This window comes from Siniperca chuatsi, linkage group LG21, assembly GCF_020085105.1.
Source record: "Siniperca chuatsi isolate FFG_IHB_CAS linkage group LG21, ASM2008510v1, whole genome shotgun sequence".
NCBI classification, from domain to species: Eukaryota; Metazoa; Chordata; class Actinopteri; order Centrarchiformes; family Sinipercidae; genus Siniperca; species Siniperca chuatsi.
In genome coordinates this window covers 3,760,040-3,775,986 of record NC_058062.1, presented here as the reverse complement: position 1 = coordinate 3,775,986, position 15,947 = coordinate 3,760,040, and the positions used below count along the sequence as shown (strand labels likewise).

At 40.6% G+C, this 15,947-nt stretch overlaps 1 protein-coding gene across 1 annotated transcript in view; it reads right to left on the bottom strand.

Annotated features, from left to right (window-relative positions):
• gas7a (growth arrest-specific 7a) overlaps window positions 1-14,745 on the bottom strand; it is a 39,656-nt gene extending 24,911 nt beyond the window's left edge. Inside the window, exons 1-4 of the mRNA XM_044181925.1 lie at window positions 14,728-14,745; window positions 11,048-11,174; window positions 5,449-5,526; window positions 3,180-3,265 (exon numbers count right to left, since the gene is read on the bottom strand). Coding sequence (XP_044037860.1) covers window positions 3,180-3,265; window positions 5,449-5,526; window positions 11,048-11,174; window positions 14,728-14,730 — 294 coding nt within the window. The 5' untranslated portion in view covers window positions 14,731-14,745. The remainder of the gene's footprint in view (window positions 1-3,179; window positions 3,266-5,448; window positions 5,527-11,047; window positions 11,175-14,727) is intronic.
• Between the last annotated feature and the right edge of the window lie 1,202 nt (window positions 14,746-15,947).

The following is a 15,947-nucleotide window of genomic DNA, read 5'->3' as shown; positions in this document are numbered from 1 at the left end:
CCATCATCATCCCTCTCACCTCCTCCTGCTTCTCTATTCTGGGAAAGCCTCACTCTCTCTCCTCTCTCTCTCCTTCTTTCCCTCCACGCACTGAGGCTGCCTTCAGTCTCACAAGCTACGGAGTGAGTGGAGAGGAGTCGCGTTGCAGGGGAGGAGGGGAGAGGGGTGTAGCGTTGGGAAGGTAGCGTTAGGGGTGAGGAGGGGGGGGGGGGTTGTACGGGAATCGGTGGCGGCTGTGAGAGCGTGACGAAGTCTAGCCTCCGGTTAAGCTGCTGTCACACGAGTTTTAAGGTTGAAAGCTGTGAGGAGATAAATGCTGCCTGTGAGGGGCTCTGCGTCCCCCCTCTACCCTCACTCCACCTCACCTCCACCCCTCACCCAATGATGTCCATGCTGAGAGAGAGAGGGAAAGAGAGACCAGTGAGTCAGTTCATGGATGGAGATGCTGGAGCATAAAGGCGAGGATGTGAAGAGAAAAAAAAAGCATTAAGGAAAAAATGGAAAAAGACAGAGACAGTTGAGAGAGTAAGAAGAGGGGGAGGGGGAGGAGGAGGGGGATTTATTTACATGATCCTTGCAACACCTCCCTCCCCTGGGAGGCAGATAGTGAGGGAGGAGGGAGCAGCGGTGGTGGAGGTGGCGGCAGTGGTGGGGGTTGGTTTGATGGAAATGGCTGAATGATGATCTTTAAAAGACTAATTACGATTGGGAGGGAAAGCGGAGGAGGGGGGAGGAGAGAGAGAGCAGGAGGGAAAACAGGCAGCCAATGAGATGCAGCCTCTCTGATTGTGTGTTTATGTGTTGGAAGAAATGTGTGTGTGTTTAAGATTGTGCTGCATGCACATCAAAGGGGTTATAAAGGTGTGCTGAGGAGGGGCTGTATGACAGCATATTGCACAAACACTGAAATATTTGCACGTATGTTTATGTGTTCAATGCGACACTCATATTTTAGTATGTGCGTGCAAGACGGCGGCAGCTACATCATTATCATCTTCCTCATATGACAGCGCTTCACCCGAGGCATCAAACACGAGCTGTGTGCAGAGCGGAGCGGCTACGACGGCACACGTGATCACTGCAGCGCCTCACACCTTCTCACAACATCCACCTGGTCCAACAACAGCCAGAATAAACCCCACGAAGGAGCACAACAACCATGTCCTCACCTTCGCTGCACAGAACATGGCGGCGGGCAGCTCTGACCACCACAATCCCAGTCCAGGTTTCGTGGTCCGTGGCCCCCAGCACTCCCAGCGTGAGCTTTGACTGTCTTGGCTGGCCTCCTTTCCAAAGCTGACAAACTGACAAGTGGAGTCCAAATCTCAGCTGCCCATATGGCCCAACTGTCTGTTCATCTATACTCTCCTGTGTGATCATGACACGGTATGCCCTCATCTGACTCGTAATTAGTCACGTGGGTTGGCATGTAATCCATCTTGGCCCGGGTTCATCGGAGCTGCAGGAGCGGCCCTGCTTTGAGTGGACGGAGCAGCTTTATGTCGTGAAAATACTGATATCATATTGTGAACTGAAAAGGAGAAAGCACCACGTGTGGCTTTGATGTTTTTGCACTAAGGCCACTCAGGACAAGAGGACGGAGATTGTGACAGTGGAGGGCGAACTGCTTAAGTTATCAAGTATTCTTTCAAAATATCGTTTATAAAATATCGTGAAAAATCCATTCCAAGTTCCCAGAGTCCAAGGTGACGTCTTCAGATTGTTTGTTTTGTCTCACCAGCATTTCATATAGATATAAGATATTCAATTTACAACAATTTAAAACAGAGAAAAGCAGAAAAGTAACCAGGAATGTTCAGCTTTTTTGCTTGATACATGACTTAATTGATTAATAGATTATCAAAGTTGTTGAGTAATTTTCTGTTGATCTACAAATCACTTAATCAACTGATTGTTTCAGCACTTCATAAAACCATTAAGGAAAACACCTTCTGTATAACCAGCGCGTTCCCACTCACAACGCGTCAGGCTTGATCAGTGGCCGTGCGCTTCACACTGTGCCGCTGTAGGCACCCCTCTAGCCTTTCTGGACGCCCCCGTCTAGCGTAATGTTTTGATGTGTCGTTGAAGTCAGGTGACGTAGTATAAAGAGCGAGGAAAGTCAGCATAGGGAGGAGGTTGGGATGGTTGGATGGGTCAAACACAGGACATTCACGCAGGAGACCGCTGTTCATTTCCCGTGTGAAACCAATAGTCAACGTTGACTTCTTTTTAACTTATGTACGTAACTTAAGTTACGTGACTAAGTACGTAAAATGTACTTATTTTAACCCAAACCATGATCTTTTCCTAAACCTAACCAAGTAGTTTTGGTGCCTAAACCTAACCAAACTGCAACCGTTCCACAACGTTAACCACGTGTTTATTATTGTTGCCATGATGACAAAGGTCACACATCAGCAAGCTTTATTTTGAAAGTCTAACCGGACGTTGCATATTTATTATTGCTAACTTGACCGCTGAGCTCTGCATGTGCAAAACTGACGCTAGAGGGGGGGTGCCTACAGCGTCATAATTTGAAGTATAGGGCCACTGACCAAGCGGCCATATTTGACGAGATTAATATGTGAGGCCTCATACGTAACAGATCTGTCCAACAACACAAATACGAGACTGTCCTCCCAAGAAGATGACAGCATTAGTCGTTTCAGCAAATCCCCAAAACTGACATATGTTTACGTTCAAGTGACACCGCCCTCTAGTGGCCATAGTAATTATAACGGGACAAAAGGAGGAAGTCAGGTGACGTTAAAATAGAGGAACAAAGTCTGCAGAGGGAGGAGGTCGGGTGGAGCATTACCACGATCGTCCCGAACCATAACCATGTAGTTGTTACTGTAACCATGACGACGAAGCCCCCCTTATTTTAACTCATTTAAACCCAAACCATGATCTTTCCCTTTTTGTGCCTAAACCTAACCAAACCTTAACCAGATCGTTGTCACATCAGAAAACAGATTTCTTAATAGTGATTTGTAACAATTTTGGGAGGCACTGACAAATGACGTATTTTTTCATTTAATTTAATGGAGGACTTATTGGTCAATCAACAAATTGATTAATCGACTTATTGTTTCAGCACAATAGCTTCATCAGTTTAAGACAATCTAAACCTTTGAGTCTTTGAGCTTAACAGCCTCTTTTGGTTTAGGACGTACCTGTTTGTTCATGGCGGGTTTCCTCAGAGCAACATCAGCGGCCTCTGTGGGCTGACTGGTCTTTGTACTGCCGTGGCATCCATTGGCTGCAGAGAAACACAGATTATTGATAAAAGTGACAGGAGTCTCACTTTTGTGCAATAACTTCACAAAAATGAGCAGGTGGAAAGTGAGCAATCGACATTTGAGAGGCGACTCAATTACAGCGAAAAGGTCACATTTTACTGACATTTTGATGTGTGACATCCTAATATTGGTGTGTCCGAGCTGTGGTTTACATTTTCAGAGCAGACAGACACTGATTTGTTCTCCCTCACACCAAAACAATTTCATGCAGCCAAGTCAAGACTGGCATTTGACTCTTCTTGTCACTGAATTAGGTTTGTACCGTGTACTTCTTCTTCCCAGATCCATATATAAACACATATTGAAGGAATGCCATTAATGAACCTTGGCCTGGGGAAGTTCATCCTATAGGCCCTTAATGGTTCTTCATCGCCTGTGATTCATGAGCTGTCTGCTCGTTGCATATCCAGCTGAAGGTAAACACATGAGCCCGGCAGAGTGTAACCCCCGAGGCCACACATCAAAGGCTTGGACGCTGGTCGAGCAGGACCAGGCCCGCCTGCGGGAAAAAGAGGAGACTCCAAAAATAACAATGACCATCACTTTGCTTAAAGGGTCACTAAGAAATCTACGACACTCGTTGACAATCAGTAAAATTCATCATCCACAGGGCCCTCAACACATGCGCAGTGACTGACTATTATTTCCAGCTCTGTACTTAACATACAGACAGTGGTAACTCTCAGGAAGAAAGCAGGACGGTCTATGGATAATACTCATGAATATGCATGGTTGTTGGGTTTTACAAATGTAATTTTTTTTTATATTTTCAGCAGCTTGAAATATTTTTTATTCTATTCATCTTCATTGCATTGAGGTGGTGACAGTCGTTTCAAAGGCAGCAAAATCTCAACACATAAAACTGAATCTCATGACTAGAAACACAAGAGGAAAGTGAATTTTTTTTAATGAGTGACGCTTTAAAGTCACAGTGAAGCCGAAGTTAAAGCGTCTTTAGCTTCTGTAACGTGACGTATTTCTGAGTGAAACAGAATACGTGGGTGTAATTATGATAACCCCCACCTACCTCAACCACATAGTTAGATCAGGAGGCGGAGGATGGCGGCGAAATTAATAAATTCAACCACACCTCGACCACATTTTTTCGGAAATGTAAATTTTTTTTTTTGCCGCACACTTGTCCTATTATGAAACAGCTCTACTAGATAATATGACCGGTGAGCTAACAGTCAAGTGCGGTTTGAGAGGGGTTAGCTAGTCGCCCGAATTCACATATGATTGGATACATTTATGTAAACCCCCCAGTCTTCAAAAGTATTGTAACGTTTTACAAGAAGAGAAAAGAGGGATTTTGATTTAAATGTGCTCGAAAATGAGAATGTGTTTTTCATTTGTCTGTGATTGGGACTGAATGTTTTTCTTCAACCAGCCGGTCAAATCCCCGGTTTCCTGTCCAGAGGTTGGAGGAGCCGTCCAGGCTGCTCAGGCCTAAACCTGGAACTTCCTTAACTTCCTTCTCTCTGAGGAGGATCACACTTGTCTGGTTGAATGCTGACAAACTCCCCTGCAGCTGAGAGCCTCCCCGCTTGTTTTTCCCCTCTAAGTGTGTTTAGGCCACACGCCAGCAGAAAGAAGAAAACCATCTGCTATCTGCTAAGACGTCGTTAGCGAAGATGCTGGCAGCGATGAGTCATTAAGAAAATGTAGGGTTTCTTCCAGTAGCGCTAACTGAGGATGATGATAATGTAGGCCATAACAGAGAAATGTATTACAGGGGATTTGTCAAAAGTTTTGTAAAATGACTTATTGTGTCAGTGAAACTACTCAGCTGAAGGAATCAGGTTTTAGGATAATAAGCAGATTACTGCTGCTGATGACTGATTGCCAAAAGGCTCAATCTGTCTGACAGGAAAAATGTCGAAAAATTAAGTCATGACCTGTATCTCCAAATGGAAACAATCTTCATGACAGGAGCAATTTATCCAATGAATACAGATATGATAGTTATTATCAGCTCTCCATCTTGTCATTCCTAACCTCTAAAACCTCTATAAAACCCTTTTTTCTCCTTCAGCATCTATTTTCGGTGTTTCCGCTTGTTTGCTGCCGTTGTTTCGTTTTCTACATGTTGAGAAATTGTGTCAGAAAATGGATGGTTGAGAAGATAAAGGCTCAGTTTTACCATATGGTGAGGAGTTGTGCTGTGCCAGCGGTCTCTGTGGGGACTCAGCTGACAAGGAGGGACGCTGCCATGTTGTTTCTGGAACAATACAAACAACAGGAAGGATGACAGTTGTAAAAGAAAATGTGGCACAATTTCACAGAACATCAGCTCGTTCACAGTCAGATGTGTGCATTGATGTTTCTCTGCACAAACTTCATCTCCACTTTTTATAACGGCAGTAATGCATACACACCCAGACTGTCTGAAAGAACATAAATCTTCTTTCTTCAAATTCCCATTTCCCTCTCATTGTTATTGTATAATACATACTGTGTATACACTGACACAAGTAATGGTTTCATCTTTTTCAACCCTACTACCATTTGCAGTGGTGGAGGAATTTTCCTTAAGTAAAACTACTAATACCACAATGAAAATACTGCGTTACAAGTAAAAATCCTCCATGTTACTTAAGTAAAAGTATGTAAGTATAATCAGGAAAATGTACTTTAAGTATTAAAAGTATACTGTTATACTATTATGTATTATATCATCAGATTATTATTACTCATGCATTAATGTAAAAGCAGGATGTTGCTGCTGTAGCTGGTTGAGGTGGAGCTCATTTTGAACTATTTTGTATCGGACTGCAACTAATGATTCTTTTCATTATGGATTACTCTGCTGATTATTTTCTCGATCAATCGATTGATTGTTTGGTTTGTAAAACTTCTGAAAATAGTGAGAAATGCCGTCACAAAGACCCAGAGCGGCCTAAAGTGACACCTTTACAACGCTTGTTTAGTCCAACCAACAGTCCAAATCTCATTATTAACAAAACATTAAAATCATTAAAAGAAAAATCACATTTAAGAAGCTGGAACCATGAAACATTTGGCATTTTTGCATGGAAGAAGAAGTACTGTATTAATTTGTTCAATAACGAGTATGTGAGAGGGATTACGAATCGAAATTCAGTCATTACATTACAGTTACCAATCCTAGTAACGCTCTGTTACCTCAACATTTTGGGAACTAGCTGGTTCGCTGTCTCACCAGGAGTTATATCAGTTTCGTCTCTCTGGTCATGATGTGTTAGCTTAACAGCTTCACTGTGAGAACAGGACTTCTGGAGTGCGCCTGTGTGCAGTCATCGCTAATGCTAAGCTAGCTGTTGATGGTCCGTAAATACATAAAAACATAGACCAAACCAACCTTTGAAGGAGCTGGGCTTAGTAACCGAAGTAATGTAAATAATTACATTTGCTGTTAACAAATTAGTAAAGTAATTAAGTACTTTTTCAAGGAGTAACTGATTACATTTTTCAAGTAATTTGCCCAACACTGCTCACCATAGTAATGCCATAATCTGTGCTTTCCTGCAGTCCTCATATTTGTAAATTCTACTCAGCATGAAATAATTGGTTAGCTATGTTCTTGTTGACATTGTCCCGCTTAGTAGTAAGACGTACGGACAGCTGGTCTGTTCTTCTGTTTGTCCAACTTTTAACAGCTCAGAAAAGCAAGGTCTCAAAACCACAGACAGGACAGATGGCTTAACCGGAGTCTGCAGCCATTACGATTCATTCAAGAGGATGCATTTTCATAATGACCAGCTGACATTTTGGCTAGTGCTACCGCTGTGTCCAATTTTCCACTGAGAAACATGAAATATCTAAATTTAGTGGGAAGATTGTCATGAAATGTACTGAGCACACTCGTGTTCCTCAGGGGACAAACCCTTTCCATTTTGGACTCTCTATGTTTTCTAGCTCCAACCGCAGGTCAAAATTCTCTGCACACAAATTATGTCAAAATCTAAATGGTTGATTACACTGAAACTTCCTTCAGTGCACATTCATGCTCCCCACAGGATAAACCTTTCTGATTTTAACGACCTTTCCAGATACCGGTGGGACTATAAGAAAAACCAAATATTTTTTGTTCCACTGAAACCTTTCATTTTGTGCTACATGCAGCACATTTTGTCTTTTTATTGTGATTTTCCTTGTTTCATGCTTCTTGCCAGTCCAGTTTAAGCGCAGGAAATCCTAATGTTTTCCTCAAACTCTTTTAAATATCATTCAGTAAAAGTAAAATCAAAAACTGTTCAACCTTGTTGTGCCAGCACTTCAGGTAAGGACAAGATAATCTTTATTTCCTAAAAAATATAACAGGATCGATTCTTGTCCATCTATGAACCTTTTGGGGAAAAAAATACCCTCCTGCATAATTTGCTTCCTGTATTTTAGCTGTCTATCACACAAAGTAATCATGAATCATTCCACTTAGTGGAGCAGGAAGTCCTTTACGCTGTAACAGCTGGGGGTGAATCGGTGTTGACGAGCTGCTTCTTCAATAAGAAACACTGGAGCACAAGTGTTTTGGCAGTGTTATTACGATGATGGCAAAAACTCAAAGCACAAATGTCCAAATGTGTGAGAGTCAAGAATCATGGAAATGTGTTATTAATTAACAAACACAGTCACTAAATATAGCTATGATGTGCATTAATCGTGTGTAAGTGAAATGCTGATTCAAATCTCACTTTCTTTTTTTGCTGCATCTCAAACACACCGATTCATGCTAATGCCAAGTTTGACAGTCACAAACCTGTGTCAACAAAATGTGCTTTGAACCTAGATAGATAGATAGATAGATAGATAGATAGATAGATAGATAGATAGATAGATAGATAGATAGATAGATAGATAGATAGATAGATAGATAGATAGATAGATAGACGCATGGACAAGGTTTTCTAAATCCTGCTGGGTCCTTCATATATTCTTAAGGTGATAGTAGGCTGATTTCGTCCTATTGTGGTTATTTAAATTTGAGTCCATGACTACACCAAGATGTCTGGCTTGGTTTGTGGTCTTTAACATTAGCAACTGAAGCTGAGCATCGTCCTTATTTGGGTTGAAAAACAATTACTTCAGTTTTATCACATCAGCTAGGCAGAGCTTCGGCGGCTACGTGTGTAGGATGTGTAGCTTCGCCGTAATCCCTTAACGTACAACCATAAATCATGTTTAGCCCACTGCTGCGCTCCAGCCCTCGTAGGATTCTGAATACAAATAATACTGAACAAATTCAGACAAACATTTGTATAAATCACATTCTTTGTAGAGAACACCCAACAAGTCCTGGAAATTAGACGACAAAATACCTTGTTTGTCAATCATAGTAATAAAACTAACTTTATTTATATAACACTTTTCAAATACAAGTTACTCTACAAAGAAATATCAGATAAAGGTGGAATTAAATAATTAAATAATATTACTTAGGTTAAGACATAATTGCACTACAACCCAGAATAAAAATACAAAAACAATAAAAACAGGCTCAGAAAACCCCTTATACAGTACCCAGGTCAGTTTTAAGCTTCCTTCAGGCTGACTGTAAATTGTTTCTTTTTTTCTACCATATCGATTGCTTGAAAACAAACCTCATCACACACAATCACATTTTTTAAGCTTCAGTTCCTCCTAGTAATTCTTTCTCATCAGTCCAAATCCCACTGTCATATTTGCAACTCCAAAGGGATTAAGTGGAAGGATTTCGACTGATCCTCACTTGTGCACCTCCTCCATTAAAAACAAGAAGCAGCTTTCTAATAAACACTGTAATACACACTGGCATCTCTGTGATACACACAGTCTCACAGCTCCATATTCAAACAACAGACTGTAACAAAATAAAAAGTGACTGCTGCACCATATGGCTGCTGAACGTAAAAATAGCTTTTGGGTGGTTTTTTCTTCTGCTCTGTGTGTGTGTGTGTGTGTGTGTGTGTGTGTGTGTGTGTGTGCTGCGAGCCAAAGTGCAATCACTGCCAGAGTTGTTGTTGATGCAGTCTTGGTCTGTCCCGTGGGAGCCTGTCCTGTCCCTCTGGATTCCTTCCCAAATGAGGTGTAAAACACACACACACACCAAAGCAGATGTTTGCGAAAGGTCGCCTGCCTTCCAGCCTCTGCATTAATATAACTCTTCAGTCTCTTGTTAGGTAGCAGCGTATTAGAGCAGAAGACAAACAACAGACGAATCCCTCCACCTCTGAATCCACAGATCTCACAGCTGAGAGACTGGCTGCGCTGCTCGGCCCGAAGTGCCTCCCGTTTAAGATAATCAGATTAAAGTGGATCGAATCTGCAGGCCTGTGTACACATGAATGGACTGCTGAGACACGATGATGGAAGGAATGACAATGAGTCCTCATAGTTCGCAGCGTTAAGGCAGTGAGAGCTGAAGAGGAGGTGATACTCAATTCAGTACATGGCTACTGAATAGAAATACATGACTTCTGTGGAATCAGCAGACTCCCAAAGGCAGAGCAACCTTGGAAACAGAAATAATATAATTGGTTGATTTTAATCTAAGTGAGCGGAGCCAAAGAACAAAGGTTACGCGTTGTATCATAACTCTGGCAAACAAGAGAGGATGGCGCTTGTCAGTTCCTTTCCCACTGTTTTGTTTTGCAGGGAAAACCTTCTTTGCAACATCTTTCTTTTGCAATCGCTAACACTATTTACATTTAACTGAAACAGCGTAATGCAACAATGATGCCCCAGCTAGTTTGACAGCTATTGGCTGCAGCTCCTGCATGTCAGTGTACATTTGCATGAAAATAAAACTTTCTTGAGTGACTCTCTTTTAAAAACTAAGATAAAAAGATCTGGGAATTTATTAGTGTTAATTTTAAATTTAAAAAACTGGTAGAAATTGGATGAAAATGTCAATAATACAACAAGACGACGGGTCTACAGCCATGCTAGCTGCTCTGTGAGGCTGTACAGTGGTGCCTGCTCAAAATAACAATGCTAACATGCTGATGTTTAGCAGGAATAATGTTATAATGTTCACCATCTTAATTAAGCATGTTAGCATGCTAATGTTTGCTAATTTGCACTGAATTCAAAGTAAAGCTGAGGCGGATGGGAATGTCATTATTCCTGCAGGAATTTGATCATAAACCAAAGTACTGCATAAACCGAACTTTTCACCAGGTGATGGCGCTAGATGAAAAGTTAAAGGAAAACCAAAGTTATTACAGTTCATCCTGATGAGTACATGAATGTTTGTATAAAATTCCACTGCAATCCTTTTAATATTTGTTGAGATATTTTAGTCTGGACCAGCAGACAGACAAACATTGCTACCCCTGGAGCCATGCTGCTAGCATTTCTAAAATTCTGAGTGAAAATCTGAGCATAAAAGTAACGTTTACAACACAAACACTTTTTATTTTCACTTTATATTAAGCCACTTTCTGATCTGTGTGTTTCACAAGAGGACCTACTTTTCTGTGACCTGCAGTGATCAGTCTTGCACTTTACATCAACCTGCTCCTTATTAAAAATTAAAAAGTATTTTTCAATGAAATTTGCTAAAACAAATATATCGAGTCTTACTTATTAGAGAGCTCCACCAGTGATCACAGCTCTGCAGTTACAATGTGTAACTACTTTTCTGTTTGGCTTATTTACAGATTGTAGAGAACCATGTCTGACCATGACATGACGACAAGGTCTCAACCATCATTTGCCCATCAGCTCCATTCTGCGAAACAAACCCACAGAGGTTGCTTTATGTTTTCAGGCGTGGCTCTTACCTTTACTGGAGCTGTTGACGTAATACCTCAGTCCCTCAGGTGACTTGTAGCTCCTCCATCCTGGAGGAAGAGGTCGGCTGTCAGTCTCCTCCCTGGGTGGTGCAGCAGGGCTCACGAAAGCTGGCTTCTGTCATAAACAAACACTAATTTCAGCATAAACACATAAACTAAGCATGTTTCCTTCCTTTAGCAGAAATTAATTAAATCTACAAGAACAGAAACATCTTGCAATATTAATCAATCCAACCCTGAAATCGATGCTATCGTTGTGTTTGAGTTGCATTTTATTGTAACGCCTTTTAAAGGAGGAAATCCACTGTGTATGACTCCAGCTTCTTAATTACACAATATTTGGAATAAACAGGATTTTCTCCTAAATTTCTGTCGAGTTACAAAGTGCTACTGATTTCTTGGGTGCTACAGGAAATTGTGCTGTATGAAAACAAATTGTTCTATTTAGTAAAAACTTCATTTAGTTGATTTATCCAGGACACATGCAGCTGAATCCATAAAAGAAGAAGAAGTAACTCCTGCATTCTGGTGTAATGTTTGCTGAATAATGTGGACGTTATCAAGGATCCTGAGGGCTGTGAAAGTGGACTGTTTAATTCATCCTGAGTAAGGGAACATTGAGTAAAAAAGTCTACGATGTGATGCTGCTGCTTCATAAAACATTATTATATTTCCACAAGCTTGCATATACAGTAAATGTAAATGTAGGCGCCATGACAGACTCTGCAATAAGTGATGTTGTTATCATCAAATTCCCATTTTGCTTTTCAGCAGCTCTCAGTTGATAAATAATGGTGTTATTCAAATGGTGAAATATGATCCACTAAATGGATAAATAATGATAAATGCTCGCTCCACCTTATCAGCAGTCCCCAGGAGCCATTTTGGAAAGGCGCACACATACTGTATACTGGGCCGAAATTACTGCAGTGTGCTTTACAAAGAAAAGCCATTTTTAATCTGGCTGGCTGTTCATTTTCCGACGCAGCGGTGCATGGTCAGATCTGTCTGCTGAATCTGACATAGGGCCTGCTCAACTTCAGGACGGTGCACTCTGATCAGACATCTGAGGGGAGGTGGGCGGATGCAATCAGACAGATGTATAAATGAGGAGATTATTAGCGGAATGATAAAGGAGTCGTATCATGTTCTTTTGCTCGCATTGGCAGCGGGGCAGAGTGGGTGGATAAAGCCGATTGATGTGAAACATTAAAGGGACTCATTGGATCTTTTTCACTCTGCTCCTGATGTAAGTTTTCTGTGGGAGCAGCAGATAACTTGAATTGACACTGAGGGGAACGTTTGCTGCACAGAAAAGATAAGTGACATCGTCTCCTGACAGTTAACAGTGACCCATGCACTGTAAGGTCATCCCATCCTGGGAATGTGATTTGTTTTGCAGATATTTGGTCATAAACCAAAGTATTGGTTTAGGCAACTAAAACTACTCGGACAAGGTTGCAGAAAGATTGCGGTCATTGTCAAATGATAAATAACTCAATGCCAACAACTAGTGTCAGACGGGATGTAACGACAGACCTCCTCACCCTTATTTTTCACTGCACTATATGAATGTCAAACTTCCTGTATCAGGCTATTGGACATACACTAAATAATTAAAGCAGAAGAGTTTTATGTGAATGTAATTTGTAGGAGACAAATTAAAGGTTTAAAATTTGAAAGCACTAAAAAGCATCCATACTGCATTTCTTTCACTAGCAAGCAAAATCAAAGAATTCCTGCATCGTTACTGAATGATCCAAAGGTTTGAAGATAAACTCTTATCATGAGATTTTTATCACCACCCACTGATCTCCTTGTTGTTTGATTTCACATGTCCTCTGGCTTGCAAGGAGAAGTGCAGCCGAATGGTATCTGAGCTTTTATGGAAACGCTTTAAAAAAACCCACAGATCTGTGAGATATCTCACAAATCCCACAATCCTCTGGGGAACTGCTCTCAATGTAACCCTGAAAACAGGATCTCCACTCCACTCGTGTTAGCTCAGTTTTCTCTGAATAGGAAGAAACTAACAAGACAGGCTGTGTGAGACTCCCGCAGAAGGGAGGATGCCTCTCGCTGCTTTGCTGAGCATCTTCATGAGAGCTGACAGGGAAAGAAAGAAAGCACTGAGATCCCTTTCTACCTGGAAAATGAGATTAATGAACCTCAACTTTCTTATGGTGGAGCAGGAGAAGAGCTGATGTTTAGATTTTTGTGCTTCTGTCCACCATTTCAGCACCTTTTTCACAGGGTTATACAACATATAACATATATTAACAGTTCACAGGGGTCCATTTTATACATGACAAAGAAAAAAGGTTGTTTGTTTTTTTACTGTAGAAATTACATGAAATAACTTAATTGTAGAAAGCTCCAGCTAGAAAAGAATACGAGGAAAAACAAGTTAAAAAATAGGACATCTCATTGTAAAAACATTTTACATCTATTTTGAATCTAAATGCACTGTACAATCTTATATTATCAAAATGGAAAAGCTTGTGTGTGTGTAATTATAGATGGCGACAAAAGCCCACGGTTTGTTTTTGTGCCCTGAGGCAGCTGCTGAGAGTTTCAAACAGCAGCAATTATAGGAAACAAGGAATATATTCTCACTCCACACATGATGCTGATAAAATAAAGGAGGGCATGGAAAAAAAGCAATGAGGCCTTTATTCCCTCAGAGGCCAAATAAGCATATAGCAGCGCAATACTTGGCTTTTGTTCCTGCAAGGGAGGCAGAGCTTTGGTGAGGATGCAAATGAGGAGAGACTCAGTGTGTCAACAGAGAAGCATCTTAAAACGAACTGTTTGAAATACTTTGACAGTCGCAGCTTGAGACAGAAGATGCTACATTTTAGTAAAAAAAGGTGGACATTACGTCGCAATGAAAAGATCGATCCAATGGAAACTTAACAAGATTGAGAGCCTACAGCGACGCTAGCAGCTCTGTGAGGCTGTGCTAACATGCTAACAATGCTAACGCGCTGATCTTTAGCAGGTATAATGTATACCATGTTCACCTAGTTTAGTGTGTTAGCATGCTAACAATTGCTGATTAGCACTAATGAATGTCATTTGTTTTACAGGTATTTGGTCATAAACCAAAGTATTGGACAAATTTAAATTTTGACCTGATGGTGGCGCTAAAGGAAAAGTCACGTGATTACCAAAGTCAGTAGGATTCATCCTCTGGGGACCTTGAATGTTTGTACAAAATTTCATGACAATCCATCCAATAGTTAAAATTTCTGATCAAAAAACAAATACGTCCTTAAATATGTCAGTAGTTTAAATGTTTATTTACTCCTCCAGAACTTCAAATAGTCTTCCACAGGATGCTGACAGAGTGCGGCACAAACCACTATTTTAGAGATTCCTATCCGACAGCACACCAGATCTGTAGGTTCTTTATTTCTGCTTGTTTTTTGGGAGCGAACAACACACTTCACATCCAGCGTCTTCACGTTCACTCATCACAAACTTCAATCATGAATGAACCTGAAGAAGCTGAAGACTGCTGTAGATGCAAACTAAATATAAAGTCTCATATCTCCCCTTATATTTCAAAGTCTGTTGGAGTATTTGCTATAATTGCTCTACTTGATATAGATACAAGCCCCTTACTTCTTTAACTAACACATAAGGCAATAAAAAGAAGTTCTTACCATGCTGCTACGCTGTTGTGCTGCAGAACAGTCAACCTGCCACTGGAAATATGAATGAAGAGACACAGGGGATTATTGGATCTCATTACTGTCCAAAAAGATCCAAAGCCTGCAGGGTCACAGCTCAGGACACGGAGGGGATAGAGAGACACTGACTATCTTTCAAGCTCAGCGCCATTTTTCCCATTTGTTAAAAAAAAAAAAGGGCCTGGCAGAGAGACATGCTTTGGTTTTGATCAGTGGAAGACATTTTCTATGAGTCTTTGTTGAGCAGAAATGTCCAGTGGTTCTAACTCTGCCAGAAACACAAAAGAGGACACTGTCAGACGGAGCTGTGATGTACCGGGACACAACAAGGACTTTTCTGTCTCGCCTGCTTGTTCTCTTCTGTTAAATCGAATTGACTCTGCATATAGTGAGTGGCAGTCTGGTTGTACTCAGTTCAAACAGATAAAGTCTGTCTCTCTCCGGAGAATGCAGCCACTTGTCATTACGCTGCAGTGTCAGGCCCGAAGCAAGATTTGAGAGTTACAGTTTACTTTCCAATGCGCAAAACAACAGTTACAGCTACAATTTATGGCAGTTTAAGTCAGTCAAAGATGAGAAAAAGACGAGTTTAATAAAAAAAGATTGTCATTCTGCATGACAAGTGCAAAAATAAAAATTAAAAGTATGAAAAAACATGTTATTTAAGATGTGAACATTTAAACATTTTTAGTTACAGGAGTCAGTTTGGTGTATACGCCTCAAAAATGTATTTGTTATAATTCCAAAATCATAAATACAATTTATGGCAATTAAATCACTCAAAAACAAAAAGAACTGGTTAAAAAAAACTTTTATTCAACTGTCATTCTAATGACAGTTAAAAGTATTGCGCCCCAAATGGAGTATCAATCTGAAAATGCACTTATTATAAATAAGTAAATACATTTTTTGTATAAAAACTGCTATAGCGTCTCCAAATGTAGTTGTTCTAATTCTTAAATTTGTTATTGCATCTGCAGGTCCCAAATGTTGTTAAAACACTCACCAAATGTATTTGTTATACTTATTATTCTGCCATCAAATCCCAGAATGACTGACTACTTGTCACAGACTCCAACTTTCTTAAACTTTAGTACGCCCAAAAGCCAGTATGTAGTATCACGCTCCTAAAATCATAATCCACAGTAACTTAGAGCACCTCAAAATCTATAAGTACTTTAATTATGACAAAA